This window comes from Mobula hypostoma, chromosome 1, assembly GCF_963921235.1.
Source record: "Mobula hypostoma chromosome 1, sMobHyp1.1, whole genome shotgun sequence".
Lineage (NCBI taxonomy): Eukaryota > Metazoa > Chordata > Chondrichthyes > Myliobatiformes > Myliobatidae > Mobula > Mobula hypostoma.
This window is the reverse complement of record NC_086097.1, coordinates 209,590,437-209,617,627: the sequence shown is the minus strand read 5'-3', so window position 1 is coordinate 209,617,627 and position 27,191 is coordinate 209,590,437. Positions and strand designations below refer to the sequence as shown.

General features: G+C 40.5%; 1 protein-coding gene across 3 annotated transcripts in view; it reads right to left on the bottom strand.

Annotated features, from left to right (window-relative positions):
* xkr4 (XK related 4) overlaps positions 1–27,191 on the bottom strand; it is a 327,821-nt gene that overhangs the window by 251,262 nt on the left and 49,368 nt on the right. Inside the window, exon 2 of one of the 3 annotated variants that reach the window (XM_063063686.1) lies at positions 25,518–25,614. The exons of the other annotated variants lie outside the window; for them this stretch is intronic. Within the exon in view, the coding sequence (XP_062919756.1) occupies positions 25,605–25,614 (10 nt within the window). The 3' untranslated portion in view covers positions 25,518–25,604. Of the gene's footprint in view, positions 1–25,517; positions 25,615–27,191 lie in introns of those variants that run through there. 3 annotated transcript variants of the gene reach the window in all.

Here is a 27,191-nt window from a genome sequence, read left to right as displayed (position 1 = left end):
CGGTTAATCCTTCTTCCTCTGTTTTATTGAGTTGTCACCTGAAGATACATCCTGGATAATTAACGTGGCAGTGGAGAAGTAGAAAGGGAATGAATGCCCCTTATTTCTCTGTAACTATAACAACTTATTTTGCACTGTTTTACCTTGTACTGCCTCAATGTACTGTTGGAATGAAATGATCTGTACAAGCAGTATGCAAAAGTTTTCCTAAATGGACATTGAACCCATGAACACTACCTTACTTTTATTATTTCTGTTTTTGCACTATTTTTAACTTAACATGCATATATATACTTACTGTAATCGACTTACTTATATTTCTCTATATTATCATGTATTGCACTGTACGGCTGCTGCTAAGTTAACAGATTTCACAACATATGTCGGTGATATTAAAATTGATTCTGATTCTAATAAACCAATTTACCAATATACTATCAAACACAGGCAAGTTGAACACGGACGGTAAGCTGCAGACAAATTTTACAGTGCTGCCATCAAATCCACATTACAAGGAGAACTGACTTCACAATCTGTCAACTCTGTGTACCTCTAGCATACACGATCATCACTTGAGCTCTCAGCCTTACCAATATGACAGATGGTGCAGGTTGTACAGCAGGGAGCTAAATTTCATAGCTGAAATTTGTAATTGGTAGTTCAATACATTTTATTAAAGCTTCTTATAAAATTAAATCCTACAGCACCAATAGTCAAGTTCACATACTGTATATTTCATTAAAACCATTAAATAACCAATTTCACAAACTCTCAAGAGCTGATGAAATGATCTTCAAGGAACAGTTAATGGCAGTCCTAGCCAAGCAATAAATGTTTACTTCAGGGGTATTTTCACCTTATGGATAGCTGTATAAATCTGCTTCATGGGATATTTAAAGCTATATATGCACACTTCCACTAAATAGTGTGTGAGCTTGTCCTGCTGCTGTTGGAAATTCAATTTTATAAAGGAATATTAGATTAAGATTTTCCTAGCATTTATAGCCAAAGGCAAATACTACCACAAGTAGAGGGACTGGCCTAGAGTTCCAAGGTTAAGTAGAACTGGCAAAAGGAAAATAAGCAAAAAAAAAATAGGTGAACTACCAAGAATGAAGCCACAGCTGCAGTATTTATTTACTGCGTGGAGTGGAAGTATTATCTATTGTAACTCAAAAGTGCCCTGGCTCCTGAGATTTTCTCCTTTTAACCATACACATTTTCAAAAAAAAAAGTGGATTCCAGTTAATTGGGACACATCAGGATAAGTAAATTTTTGCCCAATTATGCGGTTGTCTCAAGTTAGCCCAAGTTTTAAGGAAACAATTAAAAAGGTATTTAAAAAAAACAACAAACTACCATTTAACTGAGTAAAAAAAAAAGCATCTAAATGAAACACAGAACAAATTAGAAATTATGATGGTTGCCCATCATATCCGAAGATGACAGGAAACCCATGTGGGAGAGTCTTTCTTAAAGTGGAAAAACCATTGCACTGGGCATTCTCTCAACCTCAGAAGACCGGATCTAGAAGTATGAACAAATGTCACAACTGTGGTCTTCTCTGGGTTCAGTGAATGAGCAAGAGTTCCTCTGTGCTTTGTCATGCCCTTCGCTCTCCATGGAGCTTTGCAGAAGTGCTTGTCAAAGCGGTGTACCAGGCTGTGACCACTGTCACTTGCGAACAGTTACTTGAAGCTACACGTGAGAGTTGAGTGTCCAGTGGGGACCAAAGGTAACATTCAAGATGACATCGATACCTTCAATTTCTTTTAAGTTCCTAACTTGCTGAAGTAATGAAATAGTGTCATTTTCATTCCCAGCCATACATATCTATTTCCAGGCTTGAATACTTGAAACCGCAGTGAGCAAAACAGTTCTGAATTGGCTTACTGCTTATTTCCCTTGACAAAACACAAGCACACACAACTGATGCTATTTCAAAATTGTTCACTCTAAGTAGTGTCTAAAGGCCACACAAGCACTCTCAGCTGATCTTAGTTAGAAACTCCCATTTAACTGGCATATTGTTCCAAATAAACAAAGGGAATCGGGCTATTTTCCCAAATCGTTTCTGGTTACTTTAAAGAGGTAACCAGAATCCACTGCAAATTAATGTGGAAAAAAAGTTATTTATCTGCAAGTAAGTAAATAGTGGACTTAAAAACTTCCAAGTTAGAGTTGCCAATTGCTCAGATGCAAATGGAACAAACGATGAAAACATCAGTATTTATAGCCTGGTACTTCACATTGTGATCCTGAAACTCAGGATTACATTTGTCTGTAGCAGTATACTGATTGCTTTACAAAAGAGCACTGAATTATCTTGGAAATATTGGCTTCATTCTCACTGTCCAAAGTAGAATTCATTATCATTGTACTTATATGTCATCATATACTTCCCAATGGTTCATTTTCTTGTGGGTATTCACATTAAATATTTAATGAATTAATTGAATTAATGAAAAACTGCAAAAATGGACAACCAACCAATGTGCAAGAGACTACAAATTGTGCAAATACAAAACACAAAAAACAATAATAATAAAAAATAAATAATAAGTATTGGGAACACGAGTTGTAGAGTCATCGAAAATGAGTTCATAGTGTGTGGAATCAGTGCTGTGCTGGGGTGAGTGAAGCTTTCTCCTCTGGTGGCATGGGAGCTGAAGTTCCTATACCTCTTTCCAGATGGCAGCAGCAAGAGAGCATGCCCTGGATGCTGGAGGTCCTTAATGATGGATGCTGCATCCCTGTAACAGTGCTCCATGTAGATGTGCTTAATGGTGGGGAGGGCTTGATCTGTGATGGACTATGCTCTATCCATTACTTTTGTCAGGCTTTTTCTTTCAAGGGCATTGGTGTTTCCATACCATGATGTGATGCAACCAGTCAGAATGCTCTCCACCATGCATTTACAGAAGATTGCCAAACTTTTAGATGCCATCCTGAATTTTTGTAAACTTCCAAGACAGTAGAGTTGCTGCCGTGCTTGCTTTGTAATGGCACTTACGTGCTGGACCCACACAGACCCCCTGAAATGTTAACACCAAGGAATTTAAAGTTACTGTCCATTCTGGATTGTGCTCTTCCCCTACCAAACTAGGTTGTCCCTCGACTGCAATCATGAAAATCTGTCCTGAAAAGCTGCTGCCAAAGCTCATCCAAGCACAAAATGGAAGTTCCTTTAACTGTTAGCTCTGGCCAAGTGTAGTCTCTTCTGCCACCTCTTCTTTCAATGATCCATTAACAGTCCAACCCACCATTGTTCTGATTGCCTAGGGTGCATCATTAACACTGCAAATCACTTGCAATGTCTCCAGTGTCTTAGGTAGATTCATCCCCATCAGCAGCTCAATTTTTGATTCAATTTCCAGCAAATAAATATGCTTCAGGTAAGACCATTCCTAAAGATCTCTCCAATGAAGAATGAACCCTTTGTGGACAGGCATATGTTCCTGTGTATAGATGTTAGGTAGTTCACTATAGTTTTCACTATCCGAACCAGCCACATCCAATCCTGAAACAACATAGCTACTCACAACATTCTCTTGACCCCTGGTGCATAAAAGAATGTGTGTTCCTTTTCATGTGAGGCCAAGCTTGTTCAAGAGGTCTCTGTGCAGAACACTGCTGTACTTCCTTGATCCAGGAAGGCATAAGTAACCACTGTCTTGTTCTTCTTCTTAGACTTCACCTGAACTGGAACTACATTTTACAATCATGATCACCAGCTCCTGTAAGATCATCAGATACCAGGGCGGTGGCTGTTGAGGTACTATTCAGCCAGGTTTTCAAACTCCCTCCTATGAGGGATTGAGGGATTGAGGCCTTGGCCTTGGAGCTTATTGATTAACTTGAGGGGATGATAGTGTTGAATACAGATCTGTAGTCAATGAAGAGCATCCTGATGCTCTTCACCGTTCAGATGTTCCAGGGTTGGGTGAAAAGCCAATGTAATGGCATCTGTTGTTGATCTCTTGTGACGGTACGCAAATTGGAACAGATCTAAGTCGCTCTTCAGGCTGGAGTTGATTTGTTTCATTACCAATCTCTCAAAGCACCTCATCAAAATGGATGCAAGTGCAACAGCCATTGAAACAGGTTACCATATCCTTATGATTTAAGTCTGCTTGAAGCAGGTGGTTACCACAGACTACCGAAGTAAATCCTGGGAATGGGTTGTCTTTAACAATGGAAGCTGGCAGGTACCATATGAACTTGGTTCTTCTTCCAAAGTGGCCATGGGTTCATTACCATTTTGATAAGCTATAAAAAGGCCCACATACTGATAACATGTGGCTGGGAGTGGGGGCAACTGCAGAATTCTTGAGTAGCTTAACTACCACTCCTACTCCACAAGAATTAAAGCTTCTGATGAGTGGGCGGAAAAAATAGATTATTCTCTAGGTTCATGATTTGCAAAGGGGCCCAGAGATGGAATGAGACATTAGATTTGTTCCAAATGTTCCTCCCTGCTATAAATTCACTAATTCTTTGTCAAAAACAGCTCCTAGTTCACTTTCTGCAGGAAAACTATTCAACAACTATTCCTATGCTCCAGGTATCTAGAATTCACATCAGAGTTGCAGTGGATTAACTTTTATCGACCTGGACAGTAGTTCAGGTGCTAAAGTGTCTGGAGGTATTCAGAAGGTGTGTGGGGAGATGTACAATGAGAGGTAATGGAAAGTATGTGTATAGCAGTTCCTTTAACTTAGAATATATAATGAACATAATGTTTGGTGATAGCAATATTAGATTTATCAGTGATGAATAGCTTGATGGCACTCAGTAACCAAGAACACAAAAAAGAAAAGAAAATAGTGTAGTATGGTTAACACAGTGCAAGGTGACTTGACACTGATGGCATAAGAGTAAAAAAAACAGAACTTGCACTTGATTAGGACTAGATTTTGCATCCTGAGAGACAAACTTCACACACCATGAATTATGGCCACTGTTGCAGTAAAACTGCAGTCACAAGATGAATCATAGTCATAGTCATACTTTATTGAATGATCAATTAACCTATTTCTGATGGTGTGAGGGCAGAATATTGATCTGGGGATGTCATGAATAATTTTACATTTACTTGAACAATGCAAGTTAGCTACATTTGAATTTATTTCTTCCTCCAAGGCGGATGAGCTTGAAGCTCAGGTGCAAATGGGTAACTATGATGTTGTTGGGATGACGGGGACATGGCTGCAGGGGGATCAGACCTGGGAATTGAATGTACAGGTGTATACGTGCTATCGAAGGGACAGAAAGGTGGGCAGAGGGGGTGGGGTGGCCCTGTTGGTGAGGAATGAGATTCAGTCCCTCGCAAGGGGGGACATAGAATCAGGAGAAGTAGAGTCAGTGTGGATAGAACTGAGGAACAGTAAGGGCAAAAAGACCTTAACAGGTGTTATCTACAGGCACCCAAACAGTAGCATGGATATTGGGTGCAAGTTGAATAGGGAGTTAACAATAGCATGTGGCAAAGGAAATGTCGCAGTAGTGATGGGGGATTTCAACATGCAGATGAACTGGGAAAATCAGGTTGGTACTGGACCCCAGGATAGGGAGTTTGTAGAGTGCCTACGGGATGCATTTTTGGAGCAGCTTGTACGAGAGCCGACCAGGGATAAGGCTATTCTGGATTTAGTGTTGTGCAATGAACAGGCTTTGATAAGTGATCTTGAAGTAAAGGAGCCATTAGGAGGTAGTGACCATAATATGATAAGTTTTTATCTGCAAGTTGAGAGGGATAAGGGCAGATCAGAAGTGTCAGTATTGCAGTTGAACAAAGGAGACTATGGAGCCATGAGGGAGGAGCTGGCCAAAGTTGACTGGTTGGATATCCTCGCAGAAAAGACAGTGGAACAGCAATGGCAGGTATTCTTGTGAATAATGCACAAGGTGCAAAATCAGTTCATCCCCTGGAGAAGGAAGGATTCAAAGGGGGGAAAGTGGCCACAGTGGTTGACAAAGGAAGTCAGAGATAGCATAGCATTAAAAAAGAAGAAATATAACAGAGCCAAGGTGAGTGGGAAGACGGATGATTGGGAAATTTTTAAGGAGCAACAGAACTTAACTAAAAAGGCTATACGGGGAGAAAAAATGAGGTATGAACGCAAGCTAGCTAGGAATATAAATGAGGATAGCAAAAGTTTTTTTTAGGTATGTGAAGAGAAGGAAGATAGTTAAGAACAATGTTGGGCCCTTGAAGAATGAATTGGGAGAAATTGTTATGGGAAACAGAGAAATGGCAGACAAATTTAATAAGTACTTTGGATCTGTCTTCACTAGGGAAGACACAAGCAATCTCCCAGATGTATGGATGGGCCAAGGACATAGGGTAACAGAGGAACTGAAACAGATTGACATTAGGAAGGAAATGGTGATGAGTAGACTGATGGGACTGAAGGCTAACAAATCCCCAGGTCCAGATGGTCTGCATCCTAGGGTACTAAAGGAGGTGGCTCTGGAAATTGTGGATGCATTGGTGATCATTTTCCAATGTTCCTTAGATTCAGGATCAGTTCCTGAGGATTGGCGAATGGCTAATGTTATCCCACTTTTTAAGAAATGAGGGAGGGAGAAAACAGAGAACTATCGCCCTGTTAGCCTAACATCAGTAGTGGGGAAGCTGCTTGAGTCCATTATTAAAGATAAACTTGATAGCAGTGATAGGATTGGGCCGAGCCAGCATGGATTTACCAAGGGCAAATCATGCTTGACTAATCTATTAGAGTTTTTCAAGGATGTAACCAGGAAGATAGATGCGGGAGATCCAGTGGTTGTGGTGTACCTTGACTTTCAGAAGGCATTTGATAAGGTACCACATAGGAGATTGGTGGGTAAAATCAGAGCTTATGGCATTGGGGGGAGGATATTGACATGGATAGAAAACTGGTTGGCAGATAGAAAGCAAAGGGTAGCAGTGAATGGGTGTTTCTCGGAATGGCAGGTGGTGACTAGTGGGGTGCCACAGGGCTCGGTGTTGGGACCACAGCTGCTTACGATTTACGTCAATGATTTAGAGGAAGGCATTGTGAATAACATCAGCAAGTTTGCTGATGATACTAAGCTGGGTGGCAGTGTGACAAGTGATGAGGATGTTAGGAGAATTCAAGGTGACTTGGATAGGCTGGGTGAGTGGGCAGAAACTTGGCAGATGGCGTTTAATGTGAATAAGTGTGAGGTTATTCACTTTGGGAGCAAGAACAGGAAGGCAAATTATTATCTGAACGGTGTGGAGTTAGGTAGGGGAGGAATACTAAGAGATCTAGGAGTACTTGTTCATCAGTCTCTGAAGGTGAATGAGCAAGTGCAGCAGGCAGTGAAGAAGGCTAATGGAATGTTGGCCTTTATTACAAAGGGAATTGAGTACAAAAACAAGGAAATACTTTTGCATTTGTACAGGGCCCTGGTGAGACCACACCTGGAGTATTGTGTGCAGTTTTGGTCTCTAGAGTTAAGGAAGGACATCCTGGCTGTGGAGGAGGTGCAGCGCAGGTTCACTAGGTTAATTCCTGGGATGTCCGGACTGTCTTACGCAGAGAGGTTAGAGAGACTGGGCTTGTACATGCTGGAATTAAGGAGATTGAGGGGGGATCTGATTGAGACATATAAGATTATAAAGGGATTGGACAAGATAGAGGCAGGAAATATGTTCCAGATGCTGGGAGAGTCCAGTACCAGAGGGCATGGTTTAAGAATAAGGGGTGAGTCATTTAGGACAGAGTTGAGGAGGAACTTCTTCTCCCAGAGAGTTGTGGAGGTGTGGAACGCACTGCCTCGGAAGGCAGTGGAGGCCAATTCTCTGGATGGTTTCAAGAAGGAGCTAGATAGGTATCTTATGGATAGGGGAATCAAGGGTTATGAGGACAAGGCAGGAACCGGGTATTGATAGTAGATGATCAGCCATGATCTCAGAATGGTGGTGCAGGCTCGAAGGGCCAAATGGTCTACTTCTGCACCTATTGTCTATTGTCTATTGAATAATGATGGCTTGCATCCACATTGTTCTGAGGAGGAAAGGTTGAGAAAGCTAGGGCTTTTCTCTATGGAGTGAAGGAGGATGAGAGATGACATTATAGAAGGGGTATAAGATGATAAGAATGATAAGAGTCATATAAAGAATGGAAAACCAGTGTCACTTTTCCAAGGGCACAATGACTAATATGCGAGGATGTAATTTTAACGTGATTGGAGCAAAGTATAGAGAGGACGTCGGAAGTAGATTTTTTGAATATAAACACAGACAGTGGAAAATGCATGGAACACACTGCTGGGGTTGGTTGTAGAGGCAGATACATCAGGAGAAGTTAACAGAAATGGAAGTCTCCTAATGCAGAAATGAAAGTTCCTCTACCCAGTATTTTGTTAGCAAATGTACAGTCTCTGGGAAACAAGATTGAGAACTGAATGGTAAGATTGCTGTATTGGAGGGAAATGAGAAACTGCTGCGTTCTGTATTTCATGGAGGCATGGCTCACTCTGAACACACTGGACATATCGGCAAAACCCAAATGCAACTCAATACACAGGATACCCTGCTTATTCACAGAAGGTAAAAGATGGGAGTCTGTGTTTCATGATAAACTCTTCATGGTGCTCAAATATTGTGGTCTTGTTGCACTCGTTCCCCCAACCTGGAACATCTAATAATTAAGTGCTGACTGTTCTACTTACCAAAAGAGTTCTCCGTGATCTTGACCACAGCTTACATACCACCAAATGCTGACACTCAAAATATTGAATGCTGCCATCACCAAACAATAAATAGCCCACCTCAACACATTTAAAATCACTGTCAAGGACCTCAGTCAGGTTTGTTTGAAGAAATCTCTGCCCTACTATCAGCATATAACCTGCAGCACCAGGGTCCCCAAACACTGACTACTGCTATAGTATGATTGAGAATGCTTACAGTTCCATGTCTAAACCGCATTTTGGGAAATCTGATCACCTGCCTGAATACAGGCAGAGGCTAAAGAGCAAGGATCCAGAGACAAGGACAGCAAAGTAGTAGTCGGTGGAGGCAGAGGAATGGCTGATGGGATCGCTTCAAGTCTGTGGACTGGGACGTGTTCAAAATTCAAAGTAAAATTCATTATCAAAGTACATACATGTCACCACATATAAACCCGAGATTCTTTTTCTGCGGACATACTTAGCAAATCCATAGAAAAGTAACTGTAAACAGATTCTGTAAACGGCAAACAGCGGAACAGTGAACTGTAAACTGTGCAGATAATAAATAAATAGCAACAAATGATGAGCATGAAATAACAAGAGAAGAGAGTCCTTAAATAAGTGTAGTTGTCCCCTTTTTTTCAAGAGCTGGTTGGTTAAGGGGTAGTAACTGTTCTTGAACCTGATGGTGCGAATCCTGAGGCACCTGCTTACAGGAGCAAAAAAGAGCATGGTCTGGATACTGAGGATCTTTGATGATGGATTCAGCTTTTCTACGGCAATGATACATATCGATATGCTCAATGGTTTGGAATGTTTTTCTCGTGATGCATTGGCCAAATCCACTACTTTTTGAGAGATTTTCTGCTACAAGGCATTGGTCGTTACAGGTCGTAAAGCACACTTTCTATAACACATCTATAGAAGTTTGCCAAAATTTTCCATGACATGTCAAATCTCTGCAGACTCCTGAGGAGGTAGAGGTGCTGTCGTGCTTTCTTCATAACTGTATTTATCTGATGGGTCCAGGATAGGTCCTCTGGGATCGTGATATCCAGGAATCTAAAGTTACTGACCCTTTCCACCTCTGCTTCTCCAGTGATTACTGACTCATGGACCTCTGGTCTCCCTCTTCTGAAGTCTACAATCAGTTCTTTGATCTTATTGATATTGAGTGAGGGATCGTTGCTATTTCACCACTCAGCCAAGTGTTCAATCTCCCTCCTGTATGCTGATTCATCACCCCCTTTGATACAGCCCACACCAGTGGTGTCATCAGCAAACTTGTATATGGTGTTGGAGTTGTACTTAGCCGCACAGTCACAGGTGTAAAGTGAGTAGAGTAGAGCAGGGGGCTAAGTGCACATCCCAGCAGTGATCCTGTCCTGATGGAGATAGTGGAGATGTTCTTGGCCAATCTGAACTGACCAGTCTCTATGAGCGAGGCAATCCAGGATCCAATTGCACGAGGGGGTACTGAGGCCCTGGGTGGCACATCTCACAGGGCCTATTCCATGATGTGTCCCAATAAATAAATAAACAAATAAACTTCTGGTTGGTTTGATGCTTCGATTTTCAAGTAGACATCTCCTCAAAATGCAAAGCTGTGCTGGTTCAATAAAGCTTGTAGTGAAATTTATCACCAGCATTGAGAGTGAACAGATGGAACATAGTCCACATTGTCAATGGTCTTGTCATGGACCTTCAGGTTGGAGAAGTATGGATAAAGTAGAAGAGAAAAGTGTGAATAAAGATAAAATAAAAGCAAATGTTAAAAAAAGAGAAAAGTAAGGATGGTGTGCAGAAAAGTCAAGTACAAAAGAGACAAAGATTGCAAGGTTTTAAAGGCACAATGAGTGGTGCACTTTATCTCAATGCCCGTAGTATTCGTAACAAGGTCAGTGATCTTATAGCACAAATCAGTATAAAGGTGGTATGATTTAGTGGCCATTACAGAAATGTGGTTGCAGGGTGGAGAGGATTAGGAATTAAATATCCAAGGATATCAGGTAATACAGAAGGATAGGCAGGAAGGTAAGGGAGGTGGGGTAGCACTCTAAGTAAGGATGAGATCGGGGCGATAGTGAGAGACGTTACAAGATCTAAGGGGCAGAATGTTGAATCCATCTGGGTAGAGATTAGGAATAGTAAAGGGGGAAAAAAAGTCACTGGTGGAAGTTGTCTATAGGCCATCGAATAGTGGCACAGGCAATAAACTGAGAAATATCTGAGGCATGCAAGAGTAAAACAACAGTTATCATGGGGGACTTTACCTTGCATATAGATTGGGTGAATCAAGTTGGTTGAGGCAGTCTTGAGGAGGACTTCATAGAATGCATCCATGATGGCTTTCTTGAACAGCATGTTATTGAATCTACAAGGGAACGTGCTGTCTTGGATCTGGTCCAATTAGACAGGTAAAATTAGTGATCTTATAGTTAGGGACCCTCTTGGAAAGAGTGATCACAGCATGATTGAGTTTCTCATACAAATGGAGGGTGTGATAGTTCGATGAAAAATCAGTGTATTATACCTGAACAATGGAGACTACAATGGGATGAGGGAGGATTTGGTTAGAGTAGTCTGGGAACCAAGGCTATATGGTGGGACATTTGAGGAACAATGGAAGACATTCAAAGAGATTTTTCATGGTGCTAAGCAAAAGAATATTCCAGTTAAGAGCAAGGACAGTAATGGTAAGGAGAGGCAGCCACTGATAACTAAGGAAATAAAGGAAGGCATCAGACTAAAAGTTTGTGTGTACAAAGTCACCAAGAGTAGTGGGAAACTGGAAGATTTGGAAAATTTTAAACAGCAACAAAGAACCACTAAGCGAGCAATAAATAAAGGTAAGATAGATTATGAAAATAAACTAGCACAAAATATAAAAATGGATAGTAAAATTTTCCTGATTATATGAAGCAGAAAAGGGTGGCTTATGAAATTGAGGTCCCTTCGAGGACAACAAGGGGGAATTGATCTTGGGTAATGAGGAAATGGCTGAGGCTTTGAATGACTATTTTGTGTCGGTCCTCACGGTGCAGGACACGTCTAACATATCAAAGAGAGATGATATGGAACTGATGGGAGTTGAGGACCTTGATACAATAGTTATCAATAAACAGGTATTGCTGTGCACATTTGTGGGCCTAAGGATAGACAAGTCCCCTGGTCCTGATGGAATGCATCCCAGGGAACTGAAAGAAAATGGCAGAGGTTATAGTAGAGGCTTTTGTGATAATTTACCAAAATTCTCTGGACAGGTTCCAGTAGTTGGGAAGATGGTGAATGTCACGCCACTGTTCGAAAAAGGATGTAGGCAAAAGGCAGGTAACTATAAGCCAGTTAGTTTAACATCTGTAGTTGGGAAAATGCTTAAAGCTATCATTAAAGAAGAAATAGCGAGGCACCTGGAAAGAAATAGATCCATCAGGCAGACGCAGCATGGATTTAGCAAAGGCAGATCCTGTTTGACATACTTACTGGAGTTCTTTGAGGATATAACAGCACTGTGGATAGTGGGGAACAGATGGACATTAATTACTTGGATTTTCAGAAGGCGTTCGATAAGGTGCCACATAAAAGACTTATCCATAGGATAAAGATGCATAGAGTTGGGGGTGATGTATGAGCAGGGATAGAGGATTGGTTAACCAATAGAAAGCAGAGATTTAGGATACATGGAAATTTCTCTGGTTGGCAATCAGTGGTGAGTGGTGTGCTGCAGGGGTCTGTGCTAGACACACAATTGTTCGCGATATACATTAATGATCTGGAAGAGGGGACCGAGTGTAGTCTATCTAAGTTTGTGGAAAAGCAAATTGTGCAGAGGATACGGAGAGTCTGCAGAGAGATATAGATAGGTTCAGTGCTGGGCAATCGGTCTGGCAGATGGAGTACAATGTTGGTAAATGCGAGGTGATCCACTTTGGAAAGAAAAACGAAAGAGCAGATTATTATTTAAATGGTAAAAGTTTGCAGCATGCTGCTGTGCAGAGGGACTTGGGGGTGCTTGTGCATGATTCACAAAAGGTTGGTTTGCAGGTGCAGCAGGCTATCAAGAATGCAAATGGAATGTTGGCCTTCATTGCTAGAGGGATTGAATTTAAGAGCAGGGAGGTTATGCTGCAACTGTACAGGGAACTGATGAGGCCACACCTGGAGTAGTGCATGCAGTTCTGGTCTCCTTACTTGAGGAAGGATATATTGGTTTTGAAGGTGGGGCAGAGGAGGTTCACCAGAGTTAACTCCAGAGATGAGGGAGTTAGACTATAAGGAGAGAATGAGTTACCTGGGACTGTACCTGCTGGAACTCAGAAGAATGAGAGGAGATATTATAGAAACATATAAAATTGTTAAAGGCATAGATAAGATAGATGTAGGAAAGTTATTTCCACTGGTAGGTGAGACTAGAACTAGGGGACATAGCCTCAAGATTTGGGGGAGCAAATTTAGGATGAAGATGAGGAGCAACTGTTTTTCCCAAAGAGTGGTGAATCTGTTGAATTCTCTGCCCAATGATGCAGTGGAGGCTACCTCAGTAAATATATTTAAGACAAGGTTGGATAGATTTTTGCATAGTAGGGGAATTAAGGGCTATGGGTAAAAGGCAAGGTAGGTGGAGATGAATCCATGGTCACATCAGCCAGTATCTTATTGAATGGCAGAGCAGGCTCGATGGGCCAGATGACCTACTCCTGCTCCTATTTCTTATGTTCATTGTTTGAAGGACAAGCCCAGATTGGTACAGGACCTTTCTGCTGTACTCATTGGGTGCAAAGCCCATCCTCCTCACAGCTCTGAGTTTGGCCTCAAGCTGAGGCATATACAAATGTCATCTGTGCAGTGCAATTCAACAACTGACGTAGAGGTGACCTTATATTGCAAGTATAGAACAGACAGATGAAGCATTTTCCTATTCATACCCTGGGAAGTTTATGGAGCTGTTGAGTAGTATTGTGATGAGAAAGATGAAGAAGAAGATGGGAATGATGATGCAGCTTTGTTTAATGCCAGTCTGCACTTGAGTTGAGTCTTTGTGGACCCATTATTTATAATCACAGCTTTTATACCATCATGTAGCAGATACTGTGTATTCCACCACAATTTGTAACTATATGACAAGGGGTATCCTTCATTCTACCGTTACTACAGTCTAGAGAGGAGATCAGTCCTAGTTTAATGAAGGGCAAGCCAGAAACAACATCACATATACCGATAATTGATGTGACAATGGAAGAACCTCTAGCACAGAACTATATGTATTAAAAAGCAAAAATACCAAACAATAAGCAGAATCCAGTTATCCCTGACCAAGAGATCAGATCAAAGTTCTGTAGCTATATCACATCTAAATACGAATAGTAATGCAAAATTAAACAGCAAACAAGAGGTGAATTAAAGAGCTTTGCTGGAAAATGTCACTGAGGTAGAAGATCAACCATGACGTTCATGAACAGTGCAACAGGCTCAAATGTGAGAGTGTCCACCTCTGCTCCTATTTCTCTAGCTTCTGAGAACAACCCATCCTCATGGATGGTGGGATCAGGCATTCAACCACATTTGAATTACTCACCTAAAGAACTGGAACTCTTAACAATGGAGTACTTCCTGAATCCTGCACAGAAGAATTGGTTCACTGGTCAACTCCTGCAATCGTACAGCATGCAAACGGGCCATTCAACCCACCATATCCAAGCTGATCAATTAGCACCCATCTGTTCTAATCCCGTCCTCTATCTCCTGGCCAGGGCATTCGAGTGCTCATATAGATACTTGTCAGTGAATCTGTTACAACCTCAATTACTGACAGTTACTTCCAAATTTGTAAATCTTCAAATACTACCAGGTCCAAACCAGTGTAGTCCTCTTAACTAAGCAGATGTGGTTTTGCAAAGACAAATCAGGATCCAATCTGCCACATTAACATGAGCTTCCCTACTGGTGAAAAGTGCCAAAAAGACGAAGAAGATCCAGCAAAAAATATTTGCATGCTTATCTTTTATGCTTCTGTGTGAACCTGGTGCTTTGAGTCCATAAGGAAATTATGGCATTCTTCTCCCCTGGGCTTTCTCACCCTCCCAAGAATCTCCTCCTGAGCACAACCAGTGCCTCTTGGCTCCTGCCAACACCACTTACCATCGACTTTATTTGTTAATCAATCAATTCTCAGAGACTTGCTAATTTTCTTTGTACTCTGAAAGTATGCAAATTACAGCAGGCCTGCTCATCAAATTAATATCCTGTTTTGGTTTCTAAGATGGAGGAATTCACAGGCATCATGACCAATGATATCTAGGGTTTTCCAGAACAACGATGAAAAAAAACAGTACTGATTGTCAACTGCAATAAAAAGTTCAACAGTTAAGGAATTCAACCTGATTTTGAATTTTCTCACAATGTCAACTCTGATGTCTATAAGGGATATGAAATAAAACTTGTTTTACATTATAAAGACTTAAGATTATAGTTTTTTCACATTGTGTGTCAGTAGTTTTTAAAATTTTATTTTAATGGTATAAATAGTGCACTCAGACATTTTATGCATTGTGAACATTTCAAAGGCTTTTCCAATGCTTGATTTCACCATGAACATACACTTCAAAACATTCAAGGTTAATGCCACATAAAATGTTCTGCTTACAAGTTGAAAATCTTGATCTATTATGAAAATTAATATATGTTTTTAAGTGTGCTTTAAAAGCTAAGGTCCTTTTGACTTCTACGCAACAAAAAGATGACATCTGCAATAATTGAGAGTGCTAACAACAGGACACATGCTGGTTATGAATTAATTTATTTTTTTGGCCTGGGAACCAATGTAATACAGTAATAAATGTTGGGTCCAAAATAAAGACCATATATGATACCTGAACAACTGAGGGGTGCAAGGCAAGATGCATTTCTCTATATTACCTACAGCAACTGTTATGCACATCTAGATGAATAACACACCATGGATATGAATATCAATATGCTGTATCAGCGATGCCTGCATTACGGCCATTTGAGTCATGGAAATTTGCTCTTATAGAATTCACAAATCACTTAAAATTTTAAGATACTGAATAATAAGTATATCCTTTTAGAGGTCGTGTTTCTTAACACGTGCAGATGACATTACATAACATTGTGATATGGACCATTTTATTAGGAACTCAGCTTACCCCATTCCTGTAATGTAGACAATGCCCGTACTCTGCCAACATACCGAGTATTATTTATGCTAAAATGACATCAAAACTAAATATTTAACAATAATAATGCAAAAAAATGAAGTCTAAAATGTGCTAAATAAATTACTTCAAAAATAAAAGAATCCACTCAAATGAGCAATTTCTTAAAGATACATTAAATATTTCATAACATTTAAAATGGCGCAAATGTAAGTAGATAATTTTAAAAAGAACAACATTTAAAATGCTGCTTTGGTTTTATAGATTTGAGCTGCCAATTATACTTGCACTAGTCAACAGAAAGGTGGGGAACAAAATAAACGATTTAAAAATTCTCATCTACCAAAATAAAAAAAATATGAGACAGATTGTCAATAAAACTCACAGCCACAGTCTCTGGGGAAGATAATTAAGTAGTGGGCTTAGTGTATGTTCATCGTTAGTCAATTATTAAATAGTGCTTAGGTCATGCTTTCAAACAGATCTAATTTCTTGGCAATAATAATGCTCAACTAACAGAGACAACTCCTTTATACATTCAAAGCTCCTATACAAAAATCCTATAACAATATGATGTTATGTACAAGGTGAGAATTATATCTATTATCAATGATTCCATAAGGGTTTGCTTCACGTCATAAAAGTTATTGATTATAAATTTAATTCCTACTAGCTAAAACTATATACATTATTATGAATTAAATAATTGGTTTTCATTATTTAGTAGTATTTGTAGGAAGCATTACATTAAAAGACCAAGGATATATTCTTGCTAAACTGCTGTAAATGGCACATGCAGAATTCCAACACCAATTTGGCAGTTCTCTCCTTCTATGTACTGCAACAGCTTCTTTTTCTATGAGATAATATTCAGTTCTTGAGCAGAAAGCCGCCCCCACAATAATTTCATGTTTGAAAGCCTTAATATTTCAGAATAGGAATTATAGTGGTGACAATGGGCAAAGAAATAACAGATGGAATACAGTGTAGGGAACTATATGGTTATGCATTTTGGTTGAAGGAATAAAGGCACAGAACTACTTTCTAAATGGGGAGCAAATTCAGAAACTGGAGATACAAAGAGACTTGGGACTCCTTGTGCAGGCTTCCCTAAAGGTTAATTTGCAGGTTGAATCGAAGGCAAATGCAATGTTAGCATTCAGTTTGAGAGGATCAGAATGTAAAAAAGCAAGGGTATAATGCTGAAGCTTTTTAAGGCATTGGACAGACCGCATTTGGATTATTGTGAGCAGCTTTGGGCCCCTAACCTAAGAAAGGATATTCTGGCATTGAAGAGGGTCCAGCGGATGTTCCAGGAAGGAAGGGGTATGGGGAGCATTTGATTGTAAAACAGAGAATCTACTACTTGTAATTTAAATTACAATCTAAATAAAAGTTTTTAAAAGAAACATATAAATTCAGCAAACACAAGGAAATCTGCAGATACTGGAATTTCAAGCAACACACATAGAAGTTGCTGGTGAACACAGCAGGCCAGGCAGCATCTCTAGGAAGAGGTACTGAAACGTCAACTGTACCACTTCCTAGAGATGCTACTTGGCCTGCTGCGTTCACCAGCAACTTTTATGTGTGTTGATATAAATTCAGCATTTATTTTTATTACCCTTTAGGAGAAAATCTTAATTTGGATACCTGTTGGTCAGCCCATCAAATGCGAATCCAGGTAATTTTTCATTTTTGTTTTAAGAAACAGAGAGCTTGATAAGCTATAGCACCAACATTTTTACTCTGTTCTCAGACCAACCATCTCCATCGGATGATTATTCCTCCCTGATTGGTAGATCTAGCATAGTAGACTTCCAGTAAAGCTGAGCAAATCCAAAATATGTCCTTGTAACCCTCAGCAGCTCCACATCACAAACTGAACCCAAGGCTGTTCACAAATGCATCAGTATTTTTTTTTGAGATGCATAAAAAAACAGTTAGAAATCAGGAATTCCTTTAAACTTTACAAATTTTTCAACTTTCTCTGTACATATAGCATACTACGACCTGTTGCAGAATACACAACTATTTACAAAGATTTCCTTAATTTCCATATTGGAGACTACTGCCAGAAAAGATCAATGATAACTTCTCCTTCTCGCTGACAATCAACACAGGCACGCTGCAAGGATGTGTACCTAACCCACGGTGCTTCTCTGCACTCATTAACTGCCATCTATAAATTTACTGATGACAACACTGTTGGAAGAACTTCAAATGACGATGAGCCATACAGGAATGAGCTAGCTGAGTGGTGTCACAACAACATTGTACTCAGGACCAATGAACTCAATGTTGACTTCAGGAAAGAGAAGTCTGGAAAACACACATCAGTCCTGGTTGAGTGGCCAGCTGTGAAAAAGGGTGAGCAGCTTTAACTCCGCGGCCACCAACATCTCGGAGTATCTACCTTGGGCCCAACACACTGCAATCACAAAGGAGGCATGCCAGCCCTACCTCATTAGGAGTGTCAGGAGATATGATATGTCACCAAACGCACTTACATATTTCTATAAATGTGTGGTGAAGACCATTCTGACTGGCTGCATCATAGCCGGGTGTGGGGGGTGCAGTACCAATGCTACAGAGGACTGCACACTCAGCCAGCTCCATCACAACCCTCTCTGCCAGTGAGGACATCTGCAAGAAGCAGTGCCTCAAGACGGTGGGCTTCATCATCTTCCGGGACACGGCCTCTTCTCATGAATACCAGTGGGCTGCGGATGGGGTTGAGGTACAGGAGTCTGCATACTCACACTCAACAATTCAGAAACAGCTTCATCCCCTCCACTAAAGATCCATGAGCACAACCTTGTTATTCTTACTTACACTGTTTATTTATTCTAATTTTTAATTTTATGTCTTCACACTGCACTGCTACTACAAAACATCAAATTTCAGATCATGTGTCAGTAATAATAAATCTGATTTCCTATGTTTCTGCACAATACTGAATGTGACTTGCCATCTCTTTGTTAGCGAAGTTGAAAATCAGAATACTCTAGAGTATTCACTAGGCATGCAGTATTTTCAAACTGCTCCCATCACAGTGCTCAGCTGGTGTTTCAAAGCCTTTCCAGTGAATGCATCCAATCTGGCATTGCTGATTTTGTCCCTTGAGATACAAAGTCCCTGATGTCACAGAGCTGCCACTTTTAGAACAACACTCAAGGAACTTCAAATAACAAAGTCAACAAGTGCATGGGGAACTCTGTCTAAATTATCTTCTTCTACACATCTAGAAAAGAGAATTCTAATTTAGGGCAAATAGTTAAATATTAAAACCAATAGTTATTTATGCATCTGATCCAGCTTTGTGAATAGACTACTTTTAACTATCTTTAGGTAACAAGAATCCTGAATAATAGATAACAAATATTCTGAATAATAAACAGCAAGTTCAATTTCTAAAATATTGGTTTTTGTAAACTGATCTCCTTTTAGGTAATCCTTAACAGGTTCCTGTCCTTGTGCAGGGCTGACTTTAGAAAAGATTTCTTTCCATTGTTAAATCTACAATGAAACATCTTGATGGAAGCTTGGAACTACATTGATCTCCCACTGCAGACTGAGCCACTTCTGATTTATTGTATTTTGAGGTACTTGTGTAAGAAAGATCACCCAGCTTGGCTCATTAATGAGATAAATGGGCTTGTTATTACAGGTGGATCTTCTTTTTAAATAGTTTACTATAAATCAAAGTCTGAGAAGCTATTAGCTGGTCAACTGCTGAGATTGTTCCTCCACTGATAAGCAGTCAATCTAGAATTTGAAGATACAAAAGTAGTGAGGCAATCAGTGCTCACAACTACAACCGTGAAAATCCGAAGAAATTTGTCGTGTAATTAAACAGGGGAATCCAGAAGCTGCAGTCAGCTTTTTCCGAGCTCTCCTGGGGTTTGCTGTTTTGCAACCCTCTCCAGTGTAATCTCCAAAAAGTAAACTGAACTTCAGATAAGTACGCAAAAAAATCTTGAAAATATGTCACTTTATAGTTTCTACTTGGATACCAGCCCACAATTACTACAAATCAATTTCCTATTCTCTAATTTTAATTTTATACATGTTAATTGTTATTCTCACAGATTAATTTTGCAACATCAATTTCAAAGCTTTCTTTCAACCTTTTCTATTTCAGCTTTTATCTAAATCTCATCTTTGTTCAAAATTTTATTTTGTGCTCAGTGAAATGTTAAAAATGCACTTTTACTTCCTGATTTACCTTCTTTGTGATTCACTCAATATGATTAGGAGCTCAGTTTGCTTAATGTCATCCATTTCAATTTGGGACCTAACAAAAACCGACTATTGCAATCTGCACTATAGAGATTACTGCAACTTTAAGAGCAAGTTTCAAATTACAAGGTGGATGCTTACTATAGCATGAGTACAATGACAAGGCTACGACATTCAGCTTACTAATATTCCATCTGTACCATTATGTACTTTCAAGTATCTGCCCTTTGTCCTCTCCAGTCTCTTTGCTATCACTTGGAGGGTGGGTTACAAAACTCAGAATTAGAGTCTCTTTTTATAGATTTCTGTTGTTTAGTTTGGAGATTACACACACCAATGTGACAATGGTGACATAAAATGCTACATCCTGGAGTAAAAAACAAGTAGCTAGGGGAACTTAACAGATCTTGCCTATCCATTTCTCTCCAGAGATGTGACTTGATCTAACAGGTTGCTCCAATCTTCCATTGTGACAAAAGGCTAAGAGTTGCCCAAACATACTTCCAGGTATTCATTCAAAGATTGTAGTAAACTATCTCTGCACACTTCCGGTCGTTCACTCATAGAGATTGGAGATGTACCACATGGATACCACTTGTGAAAAGGCATCTCTCATAAATAATAAAAGCAGCTCAGAATCAGAGATTCATTATTTCACTAGGGATGAGATCATTATCCACAGGGATGTGTACTACTTTCCAACTCTCACAGCTTCTACATGCCTAGAGTTTGGGATAAAAATCAAAAATTTGTTTAAAAGGTAGCATAATATAAAATAACGACAGAGAATTCTGGAAAACTCAGCAGTTTATGAAGCATGTACGGAAAAATAAACACTTAGAAGTTTCATTTTGATGACCTCCCTTTAAGAACCAAGAAAAGTTAGAAATCAAGCATGTTTTAAATTGCAGAGAAGTGGTGGAAGGGCCAATGGAGCTAGTTAATGATCGGATGGAGTTTGAAAGAGACTGAATCACACATGTGGTAGCGGTGTGTGGTGAAGATGTGTCAGTCACTAAATGCAGAAACTGGAAATCCAAAATGAAAATATTCTCTTTTTATTTCAGATTTCCAACTGAAGCTTATCTGCTTTTCAGCCAAAATGTTACACATTCTGCCTCTATTCAACAATTAAAATTGTTATTTCCAGGCTAGTATAAACAGTTAATTAGACACCAAAGGAAAATGACCCTTAATAGTAAGGGATGTACTTGGCACAAAGGGAACGGAGTGAAAATTAAGTAGGCTGGTTCCAGAAATGGCATATTTGTAATATAAACAGAGATGAAGTAGACCAGTTCTGTATCTGCAGAATTTATAAGAATGAGCAATCTCATTGAAATTTCACATGAACAAAAAGGGCTTGAGACAGGCTGGTTGCAGGGACAACGTTTTCCCTAGCTGAGAAGCAAATGTCACAGCATAAAGGGCAGGGTGTTTAGAACTGAAATGAGGAGAAAAGGTTTCTCGGAAAGGATGGCAAATCTTTGGAATTCTCCACCCAGTGGCTATGGATGCTTAGTAATTGGATACTTTTTAAAAAGAAAACTGATTAATATAAGATGTAAGAGAAACAGGGGAAAGAGGAAAAAAATAGCACTGAGGTAGAAGATCAGCCATGCTCTTAATGAATGGCAGACCAGATTTCCTTTTCCCGATCCTATCTCTTGTGCTCTGATGTTTCTGGAGATACAAATAGGAGATGAAAGAAAGAAAAATGAAAAAGATTTTAAAATGCTAGAACTCTTTATAAAACACTGGAAAATCAAAACACTGCAGATGGTGGAAATATAAGAAATATTCTGAAGATACAAGAGTCAGCAGATGTAGGAGCAACATACAAAGGAGCTGGTGGAAATATCCCACTCAGATGAAAGGTTTCAAACTGGAACATCAACTCTCTATTTATTTCTACAGATGCTTTGTGGCCCAATGAATTCTTCCGGATAGTTTGTGCATTGCTAGAAAAACATTCAATTCTTTAATTTCAGTTTTTCATCATAGGACATAGAACAGTACAGCACAGTACAGGCCCTTTGGCCCACAATGTTGTGCTGGCCCTTAAACCCTGCCTCCCATATAACCCCCCACCTTAAATTCCTTCATATACCTGTCTAGTAGTCTCTTATATTTCACTAGTGTATCTGCCTTCACCTCTGCAACTTATTTGCTTTTCGACTAAAAAGTTATAAATTCTGCCTCTTAAAAATTATTTTATAAATGTTGCATTGGGACCAGTGTAAATGGAAAGCAACATGGACTCTAAAAGATAAAGATGAACTATATTTTGCCTGCAAGAGTCACTTCCCCTCTATTGATAACAACTTATACTTTCACAATGGCAATATCACAGAAAACCAAGGATACTATTGCATGCTAAATTAATATTCAAGTTATATATTTGTTCATTCAATATCTCATTCCCTCTACACTGATATTTTACTGAACCTGAGTTCAGTAGCCAATTTTCTGTCTGCAGTCGCTCTCTTATATATCATTCCTTAGGATTGTCCTGGTGAAATTGGAATGATCACCTATTTTGCATTCTGCACAGTTTAATTTCTATTAAATTCAATGGGAATCAGATGGATGTAAAGTAATGTGTTGACTTCATCCCATCAATTACCCTGCTTTAATTCCCCATTTTGTCAGTAGGTTGGATATCACACATTAGCTGTCTTCACGGGAAGAAGGAAATCATGGCCAAGCCCAACCACAAGTTCACATAAAATCCACCTGCAGGTATTTCTAGCAAAATTCAGAAAGGTGCTTTTTTATGTACCTATATTTTATGAGATATGGGCATTGCCAGGAGGATTACCGTCTCCTTTCTGAACTGCTACAGAGTCATGATGGTATTCCTACAATGAAGTTATATGACAGGTACTGGGATTTAAGAGTAGCAATGATGAAGCAAATGTAACATATTGCCAATTCTGGGGAACTCATTGTAGAAGTTACAGTAAGGGGATGCATTCAAAGAAGCTCCTGTGAGTTGCTGCATTAATTGATAAAAGTTGTAACCATGACATGGCATTGCTGGAGTGGAGGGCCATTTATACTGCCTACTTTGCTTTAGATGGCATTCTTGCCTTGCGTCTTATGGTAAAAAGGCTTTGGTGAACCAAGAGGCGAAACACTCACCCAAGCTTTCCAACCTCTGATCAAGTCTGAAGCCACTATTTAAATAGATAATCTGAATGAGTTTTCTGGTCAATGCTGACATCCAGACTATTAATACTGTCAAAGTTGGTGATGGTAATTAAAACAGAAAATGTTTTAAATATTCAGCAGGTGAGGCTGTGGGAAGAAAAACAGAGATCATATTTCAGATCAAAAACTCTTTGTCAGAACTGAGAAAGGTACAAAAGAATCACAAACATGAGAAAATCTGCAGATGCTAGAAATCCAAGGCAACACACACAAAAAGCTGGAGGAACTCAGCAGGTCACACAGCATCTATGGAAAGGAAGCATCAGGACAGAGGGTCTCAGTCTGAAACACGGACAGCTTATTCCTTTTCAAAGATGCTGCCTAACCTGTTGAGTTCCTACAGCATTTTGTGCATTGCCCAAGATCCAAAAGAAGCTTGTTCAGCTGCAGGAAGAGGGTAGTGGCACTGATATTTATTTTCATCTGCTTGGTGATGGCAATACTGTTGAATTGAAAAATGACATGGTCAGATCCACCTTTATTTTAAGTTATTATTACCTAACAGCTTTATGGTTCTAATGTTACACAATCTGCTAGCGCAAGCCTTTATGGGCTCAACCTCAGACTACTTTACTACGTAGGGAATTGCAATTGATTGATTTTCTTTCAAGGTTTGGGCATCAGTAGCACAGTTGGTATTTCCCATCCCTAACTGAACTTGGCAGGCGGTGGGGACAGGATTTCTTGTGGCCGTCCCTCTCCTGAAGGTATTCTCGGATTCCTGTTGTGGAAGGAATTCCAGAACTTTGACGCAGTGGAGAAGGAAGCAATACATTGGGGGGGGGGTTATGATTTGTAGGAGAATATTCAGTGGTATTCCCATGTTCTCAAGGCACTCGTTTATATTGGAAATATAGGCGGTGCATTTCTGAGGTGGTGCCTGAATAACGTACATGATTAATCACAGAACTGTTAATGCAGTAATATGTAGATACTACAGATAATAGCCACAGTGTGCTGCTGATAGAGTTATAGAAAAGTGCAGCACAGAACCAGGGCTCTTCACTTATCTAGTCCATGCCAAAAATCATTTAAACTGCCTACTCTTATTGATCTACACCAGGACCATAACCCTGCATACCCCTACCATCCACGTACCTGTACAAACTTCAATAAACTTTGAAATGGAGCTCGCATGCACCACTTGCACTGGCAGCTCATTCCACACTCCTATAACCCTCTGAGTGAAGAAGTTTCCCCTCATGTTCACCCTAAACTTTTCACCTTGCACCCTTAAACCATGACCTCCTGTTGTAGTCTCCCCCAACCTCAGGAGGAAAAGCCTACCTGCATTTACCCAATTTTGTTCACCCCATCTATACCACTCAATTTTATATACCTCTACTAAATCTCCTTTCAATCTTCTATGTTCTAAGGTATAAAGGCCTAACCTATTCAAGCTTCCCTTACAACTCAGTCCTTCATTCCCGGCATCATCCTTCTAAAGTTTCTCTGTATTCTTTCCATCTGATAGGTGACCAAAATTGCACACAATACTCCAAATTAGGTCTCAACAATGGCTTATACAACTTCAACATAACAGCCCATCTCCTGTGCTCAATACATAGCTTTATAAGGGCCAATATGCCAAAAGCTTTCTTTATGACCCCATCTACCTGCGATGTTACTTTCAACAGATTATGGAAATGTATTCCCATATCCTTTTGTTCTACTATACTCCTCAGTAAGGTACAACTACAAACTCTCATGGACCGCTTCTCTAAGGCATGCAAGGACTTCGGGCTTACCATCAGCCTAAAGAAAACAAATGTCCTTGCCCAGAACGTAGTGGAGACACTAGTCATTACCATCGACAATTACGATCTAGAAGTGGTCCATGAGTTCACATACTTGGCGTTGACCATTAGCGACACTCTCTCCCTCGATGCGGAAATCAATAGGCGTATCGGCAAAGCAGCATCGATCCTTGCTCAACTCTCCTCGCAGGTCTGGGAGAATCCGAAACTCACTACAAAGATCAAGACTGCTGTGTACCATCCATGCGTTACCAACACCCTCCTGTATGGTAGCGAGACTTGGATCATCTACTCCAAGCAGGAGAGGAAACTCAATAGTTTTCACCTGTGCAGCCTTCACTGCATCCTCGGCATCACCTGGAGAGCCAAAGTCCCAGGCTCTGAGGTCTTCTCCTGGGCTGGACTCCCCACAATGTTCACGCTTTTAAGACAACGTAGACTCGTATGAAGGATGGTAAACTGCCAAAGGACATCCTCTGCGGAGAACTAGCAACAGGCAAGAGGAACGTGGTATACCCCCAGCTTCGCTTCAAGGACCTCTGCAAGCACAACATGAAAGCCTTAAAAATCGACACAGAGTGCTGGGAGGATACAGCAGATGACCGCAACAAATGGCGAGGTACTCTTCAGCAACACTTAGAGCAAGGCGAAAGAGTGACCCTGAGTCAGTTTGAGCAACGGAGAGCTGAACGGAGAGCACAGCGGACAGCGGACAATTCCACGACGCCCTACACATGCAGCAACCGTGGCAGAGTCTGCCGTTTCAGGATCAGCCTTAATAGCCACAGTCAACGCTGCTCGACAAACCAGTGACTACCAGAGCCACAATACCCATGGTCGACCACGACTGACAGAGGCCACACCCACACTCCTCAGTGCCCTACCATTCGCTGTGAAAGACCTACCCCTAGATGGTCCAACTGAAGTACAACACTTCACACTTGTCAGCATTAAATTCCACGAGACCATAAGACAGAGGAGCAGAATAAGGCCATTTGGCCCATCGTCTGCTCTACTATTCAATCGTGGCTGATCTTTTTTCCCATCCTCAGACCCACTCCCCACCTTCTCCCCATAGCCATTGATGCCATGGCCAATCAAGAACCTATCAAGCTCTGTCATAAAATACACCTAAAGACCTGGCCTCCACAGCTGCTTCTGGTAATAAATTCCACAAATTCACCACCCTCTGACAAAGGAAATTTTTCAGCATCTGTTTTAATTCGATGCCCCTCTATCAGAAAGCTGTGCCCTCTTGTCTTAGACTCCACCACCACTGGAAACATCCTTTTCACATCTACTTTCTCTAGACCTTTTACTATTCAAAAGGTTTCAATAAGACCTCCGTCATCCATCTAAATTCTAGCGAGTACAGGCCCAGAGCCATCAAACGTTCCTTGTATGATCATTCCTGAAATCTTCCTTGTGAACGCCCACTGAACCCTCTCCAACGCCAGCACATCTTTTCTTAAATAAGGAACCCAAAAATGTTCACAATACTCAAGGTGAGGCCTCACCAGAGCCTTATAAACAACACATTCCTGCTCCTAAGGAGAGGAGAAGATGGTGACGCGGCGCGACACAGTACGCACAGTCTCTCCGGTGAAATGATATCGTATTTGTTAAATAGGGGACGTGCACAATCCTGATTTGATGGCGATGGACGCGAGAAGCATGGAGGAACATCTGGAGAAACTTCTGAAATGCCCAGTTTGCTGCCGCTGCTACTGTGTGATCGAGAATCTCCAGAGGGGAAGGCCCCAAATCCTCGGCTTTGCTTGTTGCTGGTGGCCGGGGATGGGGTTGAAGCGCTCAGCAGAGATGGTGCTCGGTGTCGGAGGGCTGGTCGGAGGCTCGAAGTCTTCGGACGGACTGAGAGTTGGACTGTGGTCGGGTGCTTCCAGGATGCTGCATCGGCAAGTTTGCGGCGCTGGAAGCTCATGGCAGGGAGAGTTTTCTCCCTTCTACCGTCTACGTGAGAGGTTGGGACTTTGGAGAGACTTTGAGACTTTTTTTTACCATGCCCATGGTCTGTCCTTCTATCAAATTACGGTATTGCTTGCACTGTTGTAACTACATGTTATAATTATGTGTTTTTTGTTAGTTTTTTCAGTCT